This window comes from Tubulanus polymorphus, chromosome 2, assembly GCF_964204645.1.
Source record: "Tubulanus polymorphus chromosome 2, tnTubPoly1.2, whole genome shotgun sequence".
Classification (NCBI taxonomy): domain Eukaryota; kingdom Metazoa; phylum Nemertea; class Palaeonemertea; order Tubulaniformes; family Tubulanidae; genus Tubulanus; species Tubulanus polymorphus.
This window is the reverse complement of record NC_134026.1, coordinates 999363-1015277: the sequence shown is the minus strand read 5'-3', so window position 1 is coordinate 1015277 and position 15915 is coordinate 999363. Positions and strand designations below refer to the sequence as shown.

At 37.1% G+C, this 15915-nt stretch overlaps 5 protein-coding genes across 5 annotated transcripts; 3 read left to right on the top strand and 2 right to left on the bottom strand.

Annotated features, from left to right (window-relative positions):
- The first annotated feature begins 123 nt into the window (after positions 1-123).
- On the top strand, positions 124-3261 carry LOC141900875 (uncharacterized). Its single transcript, XM_074787928.1, has 7 exons — positions 124-226; positions 529-587; positions 1101-1250; positions 1408-2458; positions 2535-2759; positions 2843-2934; positions 3061-3261. Exons 1-7 carry the CDS (start codon positions 124-126, stop codon positions 3259-3261), a joined length of 1881 nt encoding a protein of 626 aa, XP_074644029.1.
- A 1405-nt stretch (positions 3262-4666) lies between these two features.
- LOC141900874 (uncharacterized) lies at positions 4667-7573 on the bottom strand. Its single transcript, XM_074787927.1, has 7 exons — positions 7468-7573; positions 7008-7159; positions 6712-6861; positions 5470-6532; positions 5155-5379; positions 4976-5067; positions 4667-4891 (listed from the first exon to the last, which is right to left on the bottom strand). The coding sequence occupies exons 1-7, from the start codon at positions 7571-7573 to the stop codon at positions 4667-4669; spliced, it is 2013 nt and encodes a 670-aa protein (XP_074644028.1).
- A 2093-nt stretch (positions 7574-9666) lies between these two features.
- LOC141900873 (uncharacterized) lies at positions 9667-11047 on the top strand. The gene is made up of 6 exons (XM_074787926.1): positions 9667-9729; positions 9812-10011; positions 10293-10412; positions 10502-10607; positions 10750-10861; positions 10978-11047. Exons 1-6 carry the CDS (start codon positions 9720-9722, stop codon positions 11045-11047), a joined length of 618 nt encoding a protein of 205 aa, XP_074644027.1. The 5' UTR covers positions 9667-9719.
- An 834-nt stretch (positions 11048-11881) lies between these two features.
- On the top strand, positions 11882-13349 carry LOC141899481 (uncharacterized). The gene is made up of 6 exons (XM_074785831.1): positions 11882-12000; positions 12200-12381; positions 12488-12607; positions 12755-12860; positions 12941-13055; positions 13172-13349. The coding sequence occupies exons 1-6, from the start codon at positions 11991-11993 to the stop codon at positions 13251-13253; spliced, it is 615 nt and encodes a 204-aa protein (XP_074641932.1). The 5' UTR covers positions 11882-11990; the 3' UTR covers positions 13254-13349.
- A 105-nt stretch (positions 13350-13454) lies between these two features.
- On the bottom strand, positions 13455-15517 carry LOC141899482 (uncharacterized). Its single transcript, XM_074785832.1, has 6 exons — positions 15454-15517; positions 15088-15302; positions 14568-14678; positions 14347-14452; positions 13916-14033; positions 13455-13602 (listed from the first exon to the last, which is right to left on the bottom strand). Exons 1-6 carry the CDS (start codon positions 15461-15463, stop codon positions 13593-13595), a joined length of 570 nt encoding a protein of 189 aa, XP_074641933.1. The 5' UTR covers positions 15464-15517; the 3' UTR covers positions 13455-13592.
- Positions 15518-15915: the final 398 nt, after the last annotated feature.

Genomic DNA, 15915 nt, shown 5'->3' with positions numbered 1-15915 from the left:
CTCTCGGCAGCGTAAGGTCGGTATAAGTAATTGTATGTACTGCTGTAAAAGATGTTTGAACTTAAGACAGAGATCTACGTGTAAATGTGTTTTTCCTCCTTTTTCTCGGTGGTTAAAGTCACGATGAGGAACAGCACGCGAATCCACCCTTCAGAGATCTCCAGTTTGAGTTCCTTTAGTAGCGATATCGAAGTCCTCGTTAATGACCTAATCAAGAACCGAACAGGTAATAATGATTATGATAAAATGTGGTAAAAGACGGTCTATTCGTTTTTGAACAGTTCTACCGTGGATAGTAAGATCTCATTTCGAAAAAGAAAATTCGAGAAATCTTGTTTAATGCGCGAATTCCGCGCATGCAAAACTATAGGTTGTATGAGCTGTATAGCGTTTATTTACTTTGTTCTGGAATCAGCAGCCATCACAAGTGCATGATGAATTTATGATGAATTGCGGTTGGAAATTATATATATTTTAGGCCATATACTTCTTTTGATTAATTCAATGGCTCGTGAAAACAATTTGCAGGCTTGTGTAACGACATCGCTTTGACGGTAAAAGGAAAAAGAAAACAACTGATTAAAATGGTCAGCCTTGCGATGTTGCCTATCGTTATTTTGACTGGTATCATTATTTATGATATTCAGTTGAACATATACAATAGGAAAGCACTAGTAAAGGTAGGTGGTACACACGAATATGGAATTCATCGGGGAGATGGACTATTTTTTCACTGTTAAAATATATTTTTACGTCGTTCGGATCTTGGCTTCCTAGACTATTCCCTGTTGGGATTGCTAATTTTACCTCGGTTGCCAATCATTTTCGAGTTTAGAAATGATATACAAGGAAGGTTCAAACTCTGTCCATGTAGTAAGCGAAATATTCTAGCCTAATAAATGAATGAATAAAATGTCCCGAACAAACAACCCCAAATCGGTGCACCAGAGCAGGTAGGCCTACCCAAAAACTTGGCGCCTGGAAACTGTAAAAAGGCTTATTGGGATTTCATTATAAATCGTTGACATGGAAAGAGTTTTATAAAGTTTTTATCTATTTTGTGTGGCTTTGTTACAAAACGGTTAACATGGATATTTCAGACGATGGACGGAGTAAAATTGATAGAAGATATCGGTACACTGGTATACGCGTTACAGAACGAACGGGATACCGCCGCCCTTTTCCTCAGCGCTATCGGACCGGATACGATGACATCCGTCAGAACCTTGTGGAAACAAACTGACCAAGAAGTACGCGAACATATTCCTGACAAAATTAAGAAATCTGAAAGTTAAGATGGATTTTCTTCTGAATAGCCTAAAATCAAGAGTAATTCTAATATATGAGTCTAATTCTCAGAAGGAGAAATTTTATTTCTGTTGTCGCCATAATAAAAATGTTTTTCAGTTAGATGCCGTTTCGAAGTGGCCGGCGGGACAGGACCTGATCGAAAAACACCCTGAATTCATGAATAAAAGTACGTTTCAGCTGTATCTGTCGAGACATAGACAATATTTCAAATTGACGAATAAATCTATAACGATTTACAGCGAAATCAAATTCTACTCGGACATTATTGATTACTTATTCGTGTGGCTTAGAAAATCGGTTATAGAATCAGGAAACGACGCCTTGTGGCAAAAACTGGTATCCTACCTGAAGATAATCCTTGCCCAAAATGAAGCCTGTATTGAACGCGTGCTGGGAATCCCGTTCTTTGCGATAGGTGGATTCACTACTCGTCACGACTACGCGTTTTATATGAAAACTGTAGCCGGAATTAAGGTATATCTCTCCGGGGCAGTTGATTATTCAGTTCAAATCAACAGTTTACAAAACTCATCGAACGAAACTGTTCAACGTTTAAAGCTGAATGAAATGAGACATACTATTTCGCGACAACAGCAGAGTACGCCTTCCGTAGAAATGGCTGAGGAATGGTTTACAACTACGAGTCATTACATCTTATCGTTGACGAAACTAAGACAAAATCTATCTGTTCACATCAAGGACGAATTAGGTGGGAAAATAGACGATATTGACAAATTGCTTATATTTAGTTGCTTTATGGCTCTTCTTCTGATGATAATTACACCGGTAAAAGTGAAACTAGTGATCAAAATCGTCAACGATATGCAACGATTTGTGCTGACATTGGTAGATAAAACTAAAGAACTCAGCAGAGAAAAGAAAAGAACCGATTCACTACTGTACGAAATGCTACCGAAAATGGTGGCCGAAACGCTAAAACGCCGCAAAGACGTCGACGCCGAATACTTTCAATCAGTATCCGTAATGTTTACCGGCATCGTTGACTTCGATAAAATATGCGGTAAAATATCACCGATTCAAACGGTAGATCTTCTCGGTAAGATCTACTCCAGACTTGACGCTCTCATCTCCAAGTATAACGCCTACAAAGTCGAGACTGTAGGCAGCAAATACATGGTCACTTCCGGTAAGCCGGTGTTTGCCGCGTGCATCTAAAAATTGATTTATGTTTTTGGTGATGACGTAGTTACACTATTTCACAGGTCTCCCGCAGCAGAATCTGAAGCACGCCCTAGAATTGGCTTTGGTAGCTTTAGATATACTAGATTCATTCGAAACCTTCACGGCACCTGTTGGAAAGATCTGGCTTCAGATAGGCATCAATTCTGGACCATGTGTAGCTGGGGTTGTCGGTACAACTTTGCCGAGGTACTGCGTATTTGGTGATACAGTCAACACAGCTTCGCGTATTGAATCGAACAGTTTACGTGAGTATTCATATTCATCTTGCCGCTAAGAACCACGAAGGGAAACTCTTTTTTTGACACAAATGCATAATTGATAATTGCAGCCAATCGTATTCACATCAGTCTGCCTACTCAGCGTCTACTGAAGAGAACTGGTAAATTTGAGATAATGTCACGAGGAGATGTATATCTAAAGGTAGACTAAAACTATTTCATGATTTAAATCTGATGGTTACGAGTGCTATTTCAGAAACTCGCGTACAATCAGAGAAAAAGCGAAATCATTTATATTTCTATCTTGTGACGTAATTGTGTATTTCAGGGAAAGGGTAACGTGAGTACATTTTGGTTGGTCGGATTTAAGAAGGACGAAGCTCAAACTGCGGCTTATGTTATGAGATCTTTACACGACCTCCTCGGTATAGCCAAAGCCCAATCATCTGAGGCAATAGCAAGTGAGAATATCTCAGGCAAGAAAACCCGGAAACAACTGCCTCAACTTCCCGAAGTAGATGGCTCGTGATAACGCTATTCGATCTAGGTACCCACCCGGATAGCTCGGCATTTAGAAATATCGCGTTTAAACGTTTAAATCTGAAAACTACGGAAGCTAGAACTCTGAGGATATCATTCACGATTGAAAAATATTTCGGCATAGTTTTTTATGAATCTTAAATGAGTTTATGTTTTTCTTTGTAATGTTTAAAGTATGTTAAATGTTTTAACCCAACATAAAATCAGATTTACAATTTGTTCCTCAAAGACGTCCCTAGGACGCTCCCTTATAAGACAGATCTTGTGTTAATATGTATTGTATCGATTGGTTTGATGGACACTTTTCACAAAATGCTTTCACATTTCATTAAAGTTTCATCTGTGTTTTATTATGTTAAGACTAAACAACAACATTGTATAATTGATATATGTGATTGATATGGGTGACTGATAGATTTCATGTATTGATGTTAAATCGTAGCGTAAGATCCTTTTCAAAATTTGAAACTTACTATATACTTACATGTGAAGATACGACTTTGACATTAAAATATGTTGTTACTCGATAATTACTGGTAACCTAAGTAACAAGTGTTTCATCAATCATCTCGCTAATACAAGAAAATAAGCGTCATTTATGAATCCCGTTTGATATCGTCTTGTTTATGTTGTTTCTATAATGGTTACTACCAACATAGACTCGTCGTCAAATCATTCTCACTAATTCTATTAGTATAAGTTATAATGAAACAACATTTCCCGTGCGTAATACGTTTATCTATACCCGAAATATACAAAGAATTTGATATCGAATATACCACAGCAGTACAACCAGTTTAAACGATTAATTCAAACATTATTTTTTCTGTAAATTCCCTGGTTAATTCAAATACATAGGTTGAAAATCATTTTCTCCCCTCGTCAAAGTATTTACGTGTCCGGTTGATTGTTTTTATTCCTTATTTCACCGCTGGGTAAAACACGTGAGAGGATTTCAGAAGAGAACGCATCTTTCAGGCGATATCTAGATTTTCGTGACCTTCGATGTCCATATCATTCTTACGTCTCGCCTATGACATTCTAGCCTCAGATGTACCATTGAGATTGCAGGTTTGAAACCACTCATTAGTAAACTTAGAAAAATAGATCGATAAATGAAAATCGCCATTTACAGAAGAACAAAAACAATTTATTCACATGAAATAAATATCACAACGTAGAATACATACAATTATACATATCATGCACAAGTACAACGATTCTACAACTAATAAATTCGAATATTAAAATAGGCACAATTAACAATCAAATCAAAATCTCAAATCGCGTTGAAAAACACTGAATATATATAAATACATATTTGGTTTCAAAATACGAAGAAAGTCTTTTTTGTATTTTCTCGCCAAGGACGAAGGCGCTTTGATGATGAGCACCTAATTAACCTCAGCAATTTCGGTGTTGGGGAAATATTTGACACCAAGGTCATCAAATATAGTTCTGGCAGAAGTTGATGCTAGCGGTACCTCAGCCTGCTCTGGGTTAAGCGCGTCTAACGGCGGTTCACCTCTTGATGTTAAGACATTTTGAATGGATTTCATCACACACGTTTCTTCTGTTTTATAACCCAATAACCAATACGTTGTCATTACACCTTTACCCTGTAGAAAAATGAAGTTATCATTTTATCACGGTTAGAATGCTTAAGCAGCAATTATTTTTCAAAAATTGTTTTTAAAATCCACCTTGATTGTCAGGGTTCCACGAGAGATCATTTTAAACTTGTTCGCCTTCTTCAGTGTCCGTTGGGTTTTAGCGCTGATATGAATTCTGTTAGCTGTAATAATAAATACAGGAGCTTTTTTACCTCTTCAAATAAAACCATCGTAGGAAGTTATTCGTACATCGGTCTAAAGATACTTACGTAAACCAAATGATTCCATTCGCGAAGCTGTGTTCACTGTGTCCCCAAACAGACAGTAACGGGGAAGAGTCGTACCGACAACACCAGCCACACACGGCCCGGAATTGACGCCAATTTGAATCCACACTTTACCGATAGGCGAAGTAAAACTCTCCGATAAGGCGTTCATTTCTATCGCCATCTCTGCAATTTCTAAGGCGTTTTTAGGATTGATCATCGGAATACCTGTAAACGAAGAGAGATGATCGAATCGAGAGATTAGAATCAACGATTCAAATTCATAAAGACGTTTTTACATGATTACATTTTCAATACCTGATGCAACCATGTATTTGCTGCCAACGGTTTCCACTTTATAAGCGTTGTATTTGCTCACACAACCGTCGAGAAGTGTATATATGTTGCCGAGTAACTCAACTGTTTGAATGGGTGATAGTTTTCCGGCTATCTTATCAAACTCGACGATTCCTGCAAACATTATCGAAACGTCTTTGAAATATTCCGCATCCACGTCTTTTTTACGCTTAAGCGTTTCGGCTACGACCTTCGGTAACATCTCATAAAGCAAACTGTCGGTTCGACGTTTTTCTTGTCTAAGTTCTTTGGTTTTATCGGCAAGTGTAATGGCATACTTTTGCATGTCGTTTACCACTTTCACGACCAATTTTGACATGATTGGCGTTATCAATAATGCCACAAGCATCATTAAACTACTTAAAGCTAGCTGACCATCGGCTGCGGATGTATCTTCATCGATTAAAGTCTGTAGTTGGAATGCCAGATCCCTTCGTTGGTCAACAATGTGCTCTATGTACTGCGTCATCAAACCGTACCAAGTCGACCCTAAGCTGTTTGACGTGTTAGTAACGTTACGGTATAGAATTGGCTCCTGTAATAAATCTATGCGCGCTCGCAATATTTGGACGGTTTCGTTATTTGAGTCGACTAGAGCTCTAACCAAATTTGAGAAGTTTTCAGCCCTCCTAAAATAAACGATGACTCCGTGGTGGGCTTTCATATAATACGTGTAATTAGTGAATGATTTGAAGCCACCTCTGATGTAAAATATTGAGCCCATTGCTCGTTTCAAACCAGCGTCTTGTTGACAAGCGGATAGTTTTTGATAAGCCACCATTGTCTTCCAAAAGGTTGTTCCTCCATACTTGATTATCGTTTTCCGCAGCCATCCAAATATAACATCGATTAAGGAAGTGTAGAAATCTAATTCACTAAACACTGAGCTTTCACCGGTTTCATCTCGAGTTTTTACCTCTCTCCTGTGTTTTTCCAGGTACCTTCCGAACGAGCTTTTACTTTTGAATTCAGGCCTGTCCTCTGTAAGTACTTTGTTATTTAACCAGTCCGATGTAATTCGGAGCTGAAAAACAATATTATATTTAGAAAATGTTCGATAATGGTATTCCAATTCCAGCTGGATTCAGTGCTCAGTGTTGTTAAAATTCATTTGTGAAACCCAATGCGAAAGATGCGACAAAGATGATCACATTCTGATCTATGATTTTTCTTTGGGGGGGATAGATATGATATTATGCTCACTCGTTTATCCGTCGTGTTCCATAAATTGTAGAGCGCGTTTATTGTATTCGGTCCGATAGCGCTAATAAACAGTGCCGTTTGGTCTCTTTCTCTTTGTAAATCGTGAAGAAGGCGCCCGAAATCTTCTATAAGATCTATTGCGGCCCTGGTCTATAATATACAAGATGAAATATCAACGTCTATTCTAGATCATTTTGCTATTTTTGTTATTCGAGCTGAATAGGAAAACTTAAACGAGTCATGAAAATTGCATATCAATCTAAATCGCATCTATCATCAAAGCATATCGTACGAACCTCTTGCAACTCATTGCGTTCTATCACGTTTTGATGTAATGAGTATATAATTATACAAGTCAGTATTAGAATCGGCGTCAGTGTCAGGCTCAGCATTTTAAAAGTTTGTTTCCGTTTCCCAGAATCGGTAAGAGCATCGGCTCTACATAGACCTGAAAATATGTACCAAAACTAAATGTTTCGTACGAAATATTTGTAAAAAGAAAAAGAATCCTTTCCGTCTCAATTCGGATTACGTTATTTTACACCGTACCAGAATGAATTTATTTTTTGAAATTTTTAAAAATTAGAATTTGTGCTTTTTACATAGAACATGATGGAAATTAATTTGTTTTCACGATTCTGATCCAAGGGCCGAGTTACGATCTTGGCCATGCATCGTTTGTGTTCGATAAGAAAATAAAAATGTTTTGACACTTATAAACGAACAACATTTTAAGATGTATAATTTTTTACTAACCCCGCCTTTGTTGCTTGACTAAATCTTTTAATATAATCTCCAGATCACTGCTGTTCAGAGAACTGATCGAGCTTGTCATTGGGTGAATTTTCGTTGAAGCAGCCATCTTAGAAATTGACCTGTCCAGAAAATGAAATCGGACAAATAAATATAAAACATCTATTATTAATTAGTATCCGTTCTAATCAGCGAAATACACACAAAATCTATGACATAACTGAAACATTTATCATAAGAGATGGAAAATAAAAGATCATGTATTATCTAACTCAATATTGAATAGACGACAGTAGAGAATCACGCATTAATATAACAAAAGATAAAGTGTGAAAAGTTTCCTTCCAGCTATAAATTTATTCATCCGACGTTTTGACTATATTCTAATATTCATCTTCCAGAAAAATGAATATTAGAATATAGTCGAAACGTCGGATGAGTAAATTTATAGCTGAAAGGAAACTTTTCACACTTTATCTTTCGCAATATCAGAGCGCGATTCTCTATACATCGTCACAACACGGAATAGTGTTTCATCAATTGGTTATCTACTACAGTGTTGACCGATGAGTTTAAAAATATTACTTTAATAAATATAAAATATTGATCATACCATGATAGTTCTTGTCCACTTCAATGCTGTGTTTCTAGAGACTAACATCAGATGAGCGCGCGTCGTGCTGTTGATAAAATTTGTCTCTAATTATTTACTTCCGGAGTCGCGTGCAATGTGTGTATCTGCATCGCTATGGCAACGAATATGATAATTTTGGAACACGGTTCCAAAGAAAACTTATAACAATTCTAGAAATTTAAAAGAGAGGTTCCGTTGATCAGTTACGTTAGAAATAATAATCATACTTCGTGCAGCTTTTTGATTAGATTTGATCCATGTTTGCTATCATGGTAGATGGAACTTCTGTTCCCGTTGAATTTATGGCATGAGTTCACATTATTAGATGCTTCAATGTGCGGAGGGCCCTAAAAGTATTACCTAAGGCATCCCCTACAAAAGTTGCCTTCGTTCTACAACTGGAAAATGTAACGAAATCTGTTATGTGTATGACATCCGTGGGTCCGGAGAGACAAATTGACGATGAGATGAGAGGATTTCTTTGAGTGAAGTAAGAGTACTAAACGTGGTCGGGATCGATTCCCACTGGTGCTTCCCATGATGTTGGACACGTGGATACTGGTGTAATCCCCAATTTCATAAAAATAAATACTGATTTTTCAAAAAGTTTGGTTCGGTTTGCAGATCTTGCAGACCTTCTAGCTCCGACACTGGACTAGAGCATCCACAAGCCGCACTCCAGTTTACACGCTTGAATATGAACTTACTCCAGAATATAGTCTGGGGTTTGGAGTAATGATCTGAGCTCGTATGAACCACGAAATGAACCGGAACTCTAACCGCGTGGTACATTCTCTTAATGAAGGCGATTCTCTTTCATCTCCACAAGACTGGTCGTTACCTGCGCCAATTAACTGCCGAGGGATTTAGTCAAATGGCTTTATAAATGTTTTGTGTGTGTAGCGCCTTAATGATATTACGATCTAATACAGACAGAATCAGATGTTTTTTAACTTTGAATTAGATAATTAGACAGTAATTAATTTGTCGAAAAAAAATAAATTGTATTAAATTGTATGCATTTTGAGGTATTGTAAGGAACGTGTAAGATGAAAGACATGTATCACTGGTGTCACCATGAGTGAGCCAGGGATGCAAACATCCCCATTTTGGAAATGATAGTTCCACCTTGCTGTGCGGCGATGATGTAGTTCATTTCCTACGAATTATCGAAAGTTGCATAACGGTACTTTTTGAAGCTTGGAAAAAGATTTTTCTGAACGACATTTTCAAAATTTTATTTATAGGGACAGGTCGAGGGCCACCTCGCGATCCGTTAGAGTTGCACTCCACAGTTTCCTGTTTATCATCAATGAGTTTACTGGGTAAAAAATGGGCATTATTTTGTGTGTATGAAAAAAGTTGAAATGATTGGCTATTTCCACCACGTTAACGATTTACAGTTTGCATTGTATGATAAGAATCGTGTCTGAATTTTACCTTATGGTAAAATCATGTAGATTTGTGCCTCCGTATGGGAATAGCGGAAGTTGTGTGTCAAGTTATCAGTAGTTGATCAAGATAATAGCGTTAGCAATAAATGACCATTAAATCGTACGCATTGGTCAGTTGATTCGACCTTACTTTATTCGTATAGTCGGTTTCTTTATATGATTTGAATATGAAGTTAGGTAAAATATACCCTTGAAATATAATTACTGTCATGATTTATGTCATGAAAATCTACTTAATCTTTTATACCCGTTATTTCAGCAAATATCGTAACTGTTGGACTGTTGGTAGTTGGTGTAAGTTTGGCTGTTCCGGCACCAGAGGCAAAGGAACGTAGGGCTATAGATCCAGTTACAGCTGGTCTGGTCATCAAAGCCGCCGTTCCGTTTATTAAAGAAGTAGTCGCACCGATCGCGAAGAAATTAGCAGGAATCATTTTCGGTGACACAAATTGGGATGACGTACGTTGATATCATTATTCGTGAATGAATTCAGATTTTAAGTATTAAAGCTTATATGAACGTCATGGACGGTAATGTCTATTTCAACCTGACTTGAGGGCATTCCTGGTGGCCTATCAGTCAGTTTTGGTAGTACACCTGATAAAAGTCTTATTAGGACCAGAATGCATTATATTAAGGCTGTATATCCCTAATCACACTAGGTTCTATACATTTCGGATAAGCATTTATTTGGATTCATCAGGTTTTATTTTGCTAAGTGATTTATCATTTCATACCAGGAAATTTTAGCTGGACGATCAGTTCGAATCACTGGTGTTGGAAATACGGGGGCGACTGCTAAAGATAAGGACACTGGTATAGCTATTACAGTAGCGGATGGCCAGTTTCCAAACAAAGAGGTCAGTTAGGTACAATTTTAATGATTCACTTAGTTTCCTTAGTAATTAGGTAAACATGGTAAATATTTTTGTAAATATGATATTTTCAGCAATCTGTAGCCACTGCCTGCAGTGAGTTGATTCAGAAAATGATGCGTTTAGGAATTGTATCAGTTCACGATCTTGGAATTCCCGTTCCCATCACCACAACGAAAGGTAATCTGAACAAACTTATTTATTCAGCTTTTACAACAGTGTTCCTACGAACAATATCTTAAATGGAAATTGCGATATAGTAAAGTCAAGGTCCCGCGGGAAAAAGAAACAAATCTAGGTTTAACAAAATGGTGTATTTCAGCTCCATGCGAAAATAAAATGGGAAGTAGATATTGTGACCGACAGAAGAAATATGGCATGTGTGACAAACAAGCTTACAAGGACTATATGCAAGAAAACTGTAACAAAAGTTGGTGAGTAGAAAATAGTCTTCAATATTGATAACACAGTAGCAAGTTCCACATTTATCATCCAAAGAGTTGATTTTGATTCGACGGTGGTTGTTCGATTTCGTAAATTCTATTTTCAGTTTCTGCGCAGATACCGTTACCATGACGAAAGAACAGCTTCAAGCGCTCATAGCTAAATTAACCGGATAATTCTTCATATTATTGTATAAATAAAACAGATACATTTACTTTTTGTCACGCGTTAGATTTTGATGATATTTCAGTTGGATAATAGCGAATCCCGAGGTATAAATATCATCCGTTTTTCGACAATTTTCAAAACATGAAAAGTTTTGGATATTTAGTAAAGTCTTTTTCACCTTTTAGGATAAAAACGGACTATATGTGTCAAATATCGTTAACAATAGATTTCTGACACTGAACATGAACCACATCATTTCATGAATTTCATGGACGTGATATCAGGGGCGATAAATGTATCATTCATGAAATTCATACGGTTCCTCTATCTTCAACTTACTACACTCCACCTTTTTAATACCTCTTGACACCTTTGCGCAGCTTCAGAACTGTTAATTTTATTTCATTATCCACGGATACCACTTATGATAAGGAAAACCAGTGCAGGAGTCTGAACCAACCCTAAGAGTCTTTCACTTGATCGTGAGTCATAGTGGCGCCGACGGGGAACCATTGATTAAAGGTAATTCAAATGAAATTCTGCTAAACGTAGACAATACGATTCTAAGAAAATAGTTAAAACTTTCACGTTCTCTACTGCGTAACCACTGCAGCCAGATTCAAGTTCTATTAATACCGAATAAACTTTTTCTTTTTGAATTTATAAGAAAATCTCTGAAAAAGAATCCTCGTGCGTTATTTAAATACACACTAGGCCTATAAATTCAGCAAGTCATCTGCACATCTCTCAGCTCGACAACTATTTGCACAATTTTATCGGTGAAATGGAAGTCTGATATTTGATGAACGAAGGTGGATCATTAATTATAGACAAATATATGTCGATAAGATAAGACAACTTCCGTTCCGAACCTGAAAACAAAAACTGTAATGCATTTTATCAGTTTTAATTCTTTCATTGTCTGAATTCATCAGAACCAACGGCGACGAAATGAAGATAAGTGAGTATTTTCTAAGCAATTTTTTCTTCCAATTCCGTCGCAAAGTTCTTTAAATTATCTCACTGAATGATTCATTTGTATCATCATGTTTACTTCAAAATCTACTTCCAAAATTGAACACAAGCGCTGTATTCGAATCAACATGTATTGATGGGAGGTTGGTATTCAATACAGTTTAATTATTAGCTGTAATTTGTAGGTTTAGTGGCACTGGGCTTCGTGGTTTGTGCTTTCTCTGCCTACATGCCGGCCACGAGTGCCATTGATCCGGCTACTGCGGCTCAAATTGCAAAATTCGCTATCCCGTTCGTAAAAGACGCCGTGGTGCCATTCGTCGGAAAAATATTCGATGTTATATTTGGCGATAACAAGTATGCCGACGTGAGTATAGGAAATAACGTTCTGCACCTGAAGACAACAACTCAATTTGATATGCCTCTAATGAATGGATTAGCTATTGAACACAAGTCGGGTTCTTAATGTTTAGGATATACTTGCTGGACGTGCTATCAGAGTTACGAAGATTGGTGAAACTGGATGTACAGTAAAGGACAGAGGAACTGGAATTTCCATTTCAATGGCTGATGGACAATTCCCATCTGCAGAGGTACTAATAAACTAATTAAGCTTGCTGGCTTCCTGTCGAAACGGCATCAAATGTATCTATCAAATGAAATTCAATGTTTGATCAAAAGGAGGGCTCTCCCTCATCGAGCTATTTAAAATCTTACATATAGAATCTTCATATATTCAGCAAGCAGTGGGCAAAGCCTGCGAAGAACTGGTGACGAAACTCCTGACACTCGGTGTTCTATCACCAGAAAACCTAGGAATTCCAGTACCGACAACTACCACGACCAGTAAGCGAAACAACCGTTAAAACTACAGTCGTACTCTGTTTCTGATAATTTAAATTTGACCGCTGTCTTTTCTTGCACAGAACCTTGTCATAATAACATGGTACGAAGTATGTGCAATGACTACCAAGCTAAAGGTTACTGTGAACACGGTAGCGCCTTCTGGGAATTCATGATGCACAACTGCTATGAGACCTGGTAAGAAGAATCGAGAATATTGATTCAGTTCAGATTCAGTTTTCATTCCCTCACAAGCCGAATGTTTCTTTTTTCATCGATCAGCAATAATCATCAATACGGTTATCTATTTGCAGTGGTTGTGACAGACCGACTCAAGATGAGAAAAACCTATCTCTACTGGAACAGCTGAAAGCTTTGCAAGCTGGACTATCCTAATAACAATTAAAAGAAACTAGACACGAAATTTCTGTCGATCATCTTGATTCCTCAGTAAAATTGTTACTTGAGTCCTGGACAGGGCTTTGACTCGAACCGTTTAATATTCATTATTGTTTATTCATTCTTGATTCCTGATCCTATGCATCTAACTCTTGATTCGAAATAATGCAGAAAAATAATTTGAAAAAAATCGATGAAGACGATTACAGCCGACGAACCTGCGACTCGGTTCATTATATTTGTCTAACTTTACAGTTAAATCATAAACATAAACAGCTTGTTTTCTGCGTGAGATTTTGATATAACGTCTGTCGTCTCACTAAACATCGGCTGCTGCTAACAACCCCTGGAAATGAAACGAAATGTTGGAATTAACAAGTTGAAAGACTCTCCCTATGATTAACACATATGGACCACGTCCGTGCTAATCAGTGAAATAGACACATTGAATAGTTGTCAGTTGCGAGGGACATTGAACGAATTAGAGAAATTTCGTGTGGAAACTATTAGGGCGGAATTTTACTAAGTGTTTTGTCATATCTCCGGAAACGCCATTTTCCAGCCTTTTCCGTCACCGCCGATATAGATCATGTATTTATAAGATAAGAAAAAAAGTAAGCACTTTTAACCCAATCATTGGAATTCTAATTTCTACTTACGTGCAGGTTTTGTAGCAAACCATATGGGAGAATTTGCTATTCACGTGACCTGTAGCACAAAATCCGCTTTTCTTCAAGTTCTCGCAGTATTGTAGATGGTGTGTATTGTGACACGGAGCTGTAAGCAAACTCATTATACACATCGAAATTCATCGTTAAAGTATCAACTATAAAAATGACCAGTTATTTACAATGTTCATAGAACTCAAATCAAAAAGATTGATTTGAGTTCTACGCATTGTGAAGGGGAAACGATATTTGTGGCGATCGAAAGGCATTCACTAACAGCATCTTTTAATTTTTGTCCATCGAAAAATCGAACGGATTCGTGTTTGCAAAGAAATGTTAGCAAACAGTTCTATGGCGATTTACCGCCAAAAGCATGTCATTGAAAAGTGTCACAGATGTTAAAAGTCTAAAGTGCTACATACTAGCTGTCGTAGTTGTAGTGAATGGTATTTTCAGATCATAAATTGACATGATTTCCAACTCTAACAGTTTCGTGATAAGCTTCTCGCAAGCTTCTTCAACGGCTTCCTGAAAAGGAGATCGGGACAAAAAGATACCATTATCATCCTGCAGAATGGACAGGCGTAAGGCTTGCGACGCAGTAGTATCGCCGACCACACACATCTTAACGATTCATACGCACTTCTTTGTTTTCTGACTTAGCTTTAACAGATACACCACTAGCTCTGTCCAACACTTTTACCGATCCATCTTCATTGGTATAAATCCGTATAGCTCTTCCTGTCAACATATCCTGAAATAATTTCCGTAATAGAAATGTTTCAATCATTTATAAAAGTTCCACACAAAATTGAATCTTCAATATTGTACCTCTTTATTAATGATATTTATTTAGATTGAAATCAAACACGCATTTTATAGATAAATACATATATAGATATATTAGAGGAGTAATGATGACAATGACAAAATTCGTGTAAAAAGTGTCAGCTCACCGCGCACCGCTACAATCACACACACATTCATCCAAAAGATAAATTCCATTATATAATAAATGGCGAAAACTTTATACTTGTTGATATAGCCAGAAATCGTATTCATATAATTGTTTCTCATAAAGACTGCAACCAATCTGTCTCAATCGATGTTTCATCATATTTACTCAATAGATTCAAACAGGTTTTTGTGAAGTAAATACATACATCTACGTAGTTTTTTGGTCCGAACAGTTTGCCGAATATCATCTCCACAAATGGAGTAACGATCGCTTTGATGATCGGTAAAGCTATAGAGATTGCAGTCGCCGGGTCCATTCGCTTTTCTAACGTTAACGAACTTTGATTCTTGGCCACAGTTTTTGGAATATATGTCGCAAATGCGCTGAACACACACGTAGCGAGGCAAAAACTTATCATCGCTGAAAAATGTATTAGAAATATTTCTTGAATTAATTTCTTCAACCTCTTGAAAATCATTACGTAAATTTACCTGGTTTTTTTACTTGAAGTTATCAATCGAAATGTTGCATTCATGTTCGAAGTTTTTGTTAATATTAGAATTCTACTCACACAAATGCATTGTTATTGTTTATAATCCGTGCACCGCAAAAAAAAATGTGACCAACTAAAAACTACTCGATAGGAACGAAATATCATTCTAGTTTTATCGCTAATGTATTCACTAATTGAGTCTTCTGATAAGCAAACACTTACAGGAAAAGAGATATTGATTTTCAACGTAATAAAAAATAGCCGCTTCAATAGCTTGCTGTGAATATACTTGTATGTGCCTCAGGACGTTATCAAAGAAACCAAAGAATCGGAAAAATCTCATCAAACCAAGTTCTTTACCACGATCATAAAGAAGGCTTGGCTAAACCCATGATATTCAATTGCTAGACACTTTTAAAGCCCAACGGCGAAGGCGGCAAGGAAAACATTCTTCCTTGTGAAAAACGTGTTTTTTTTTATTAGTGAAACAAGACGCTTGGCCGTATGCGTAGCTCAATGTATTATGATTTGAGAAATTTA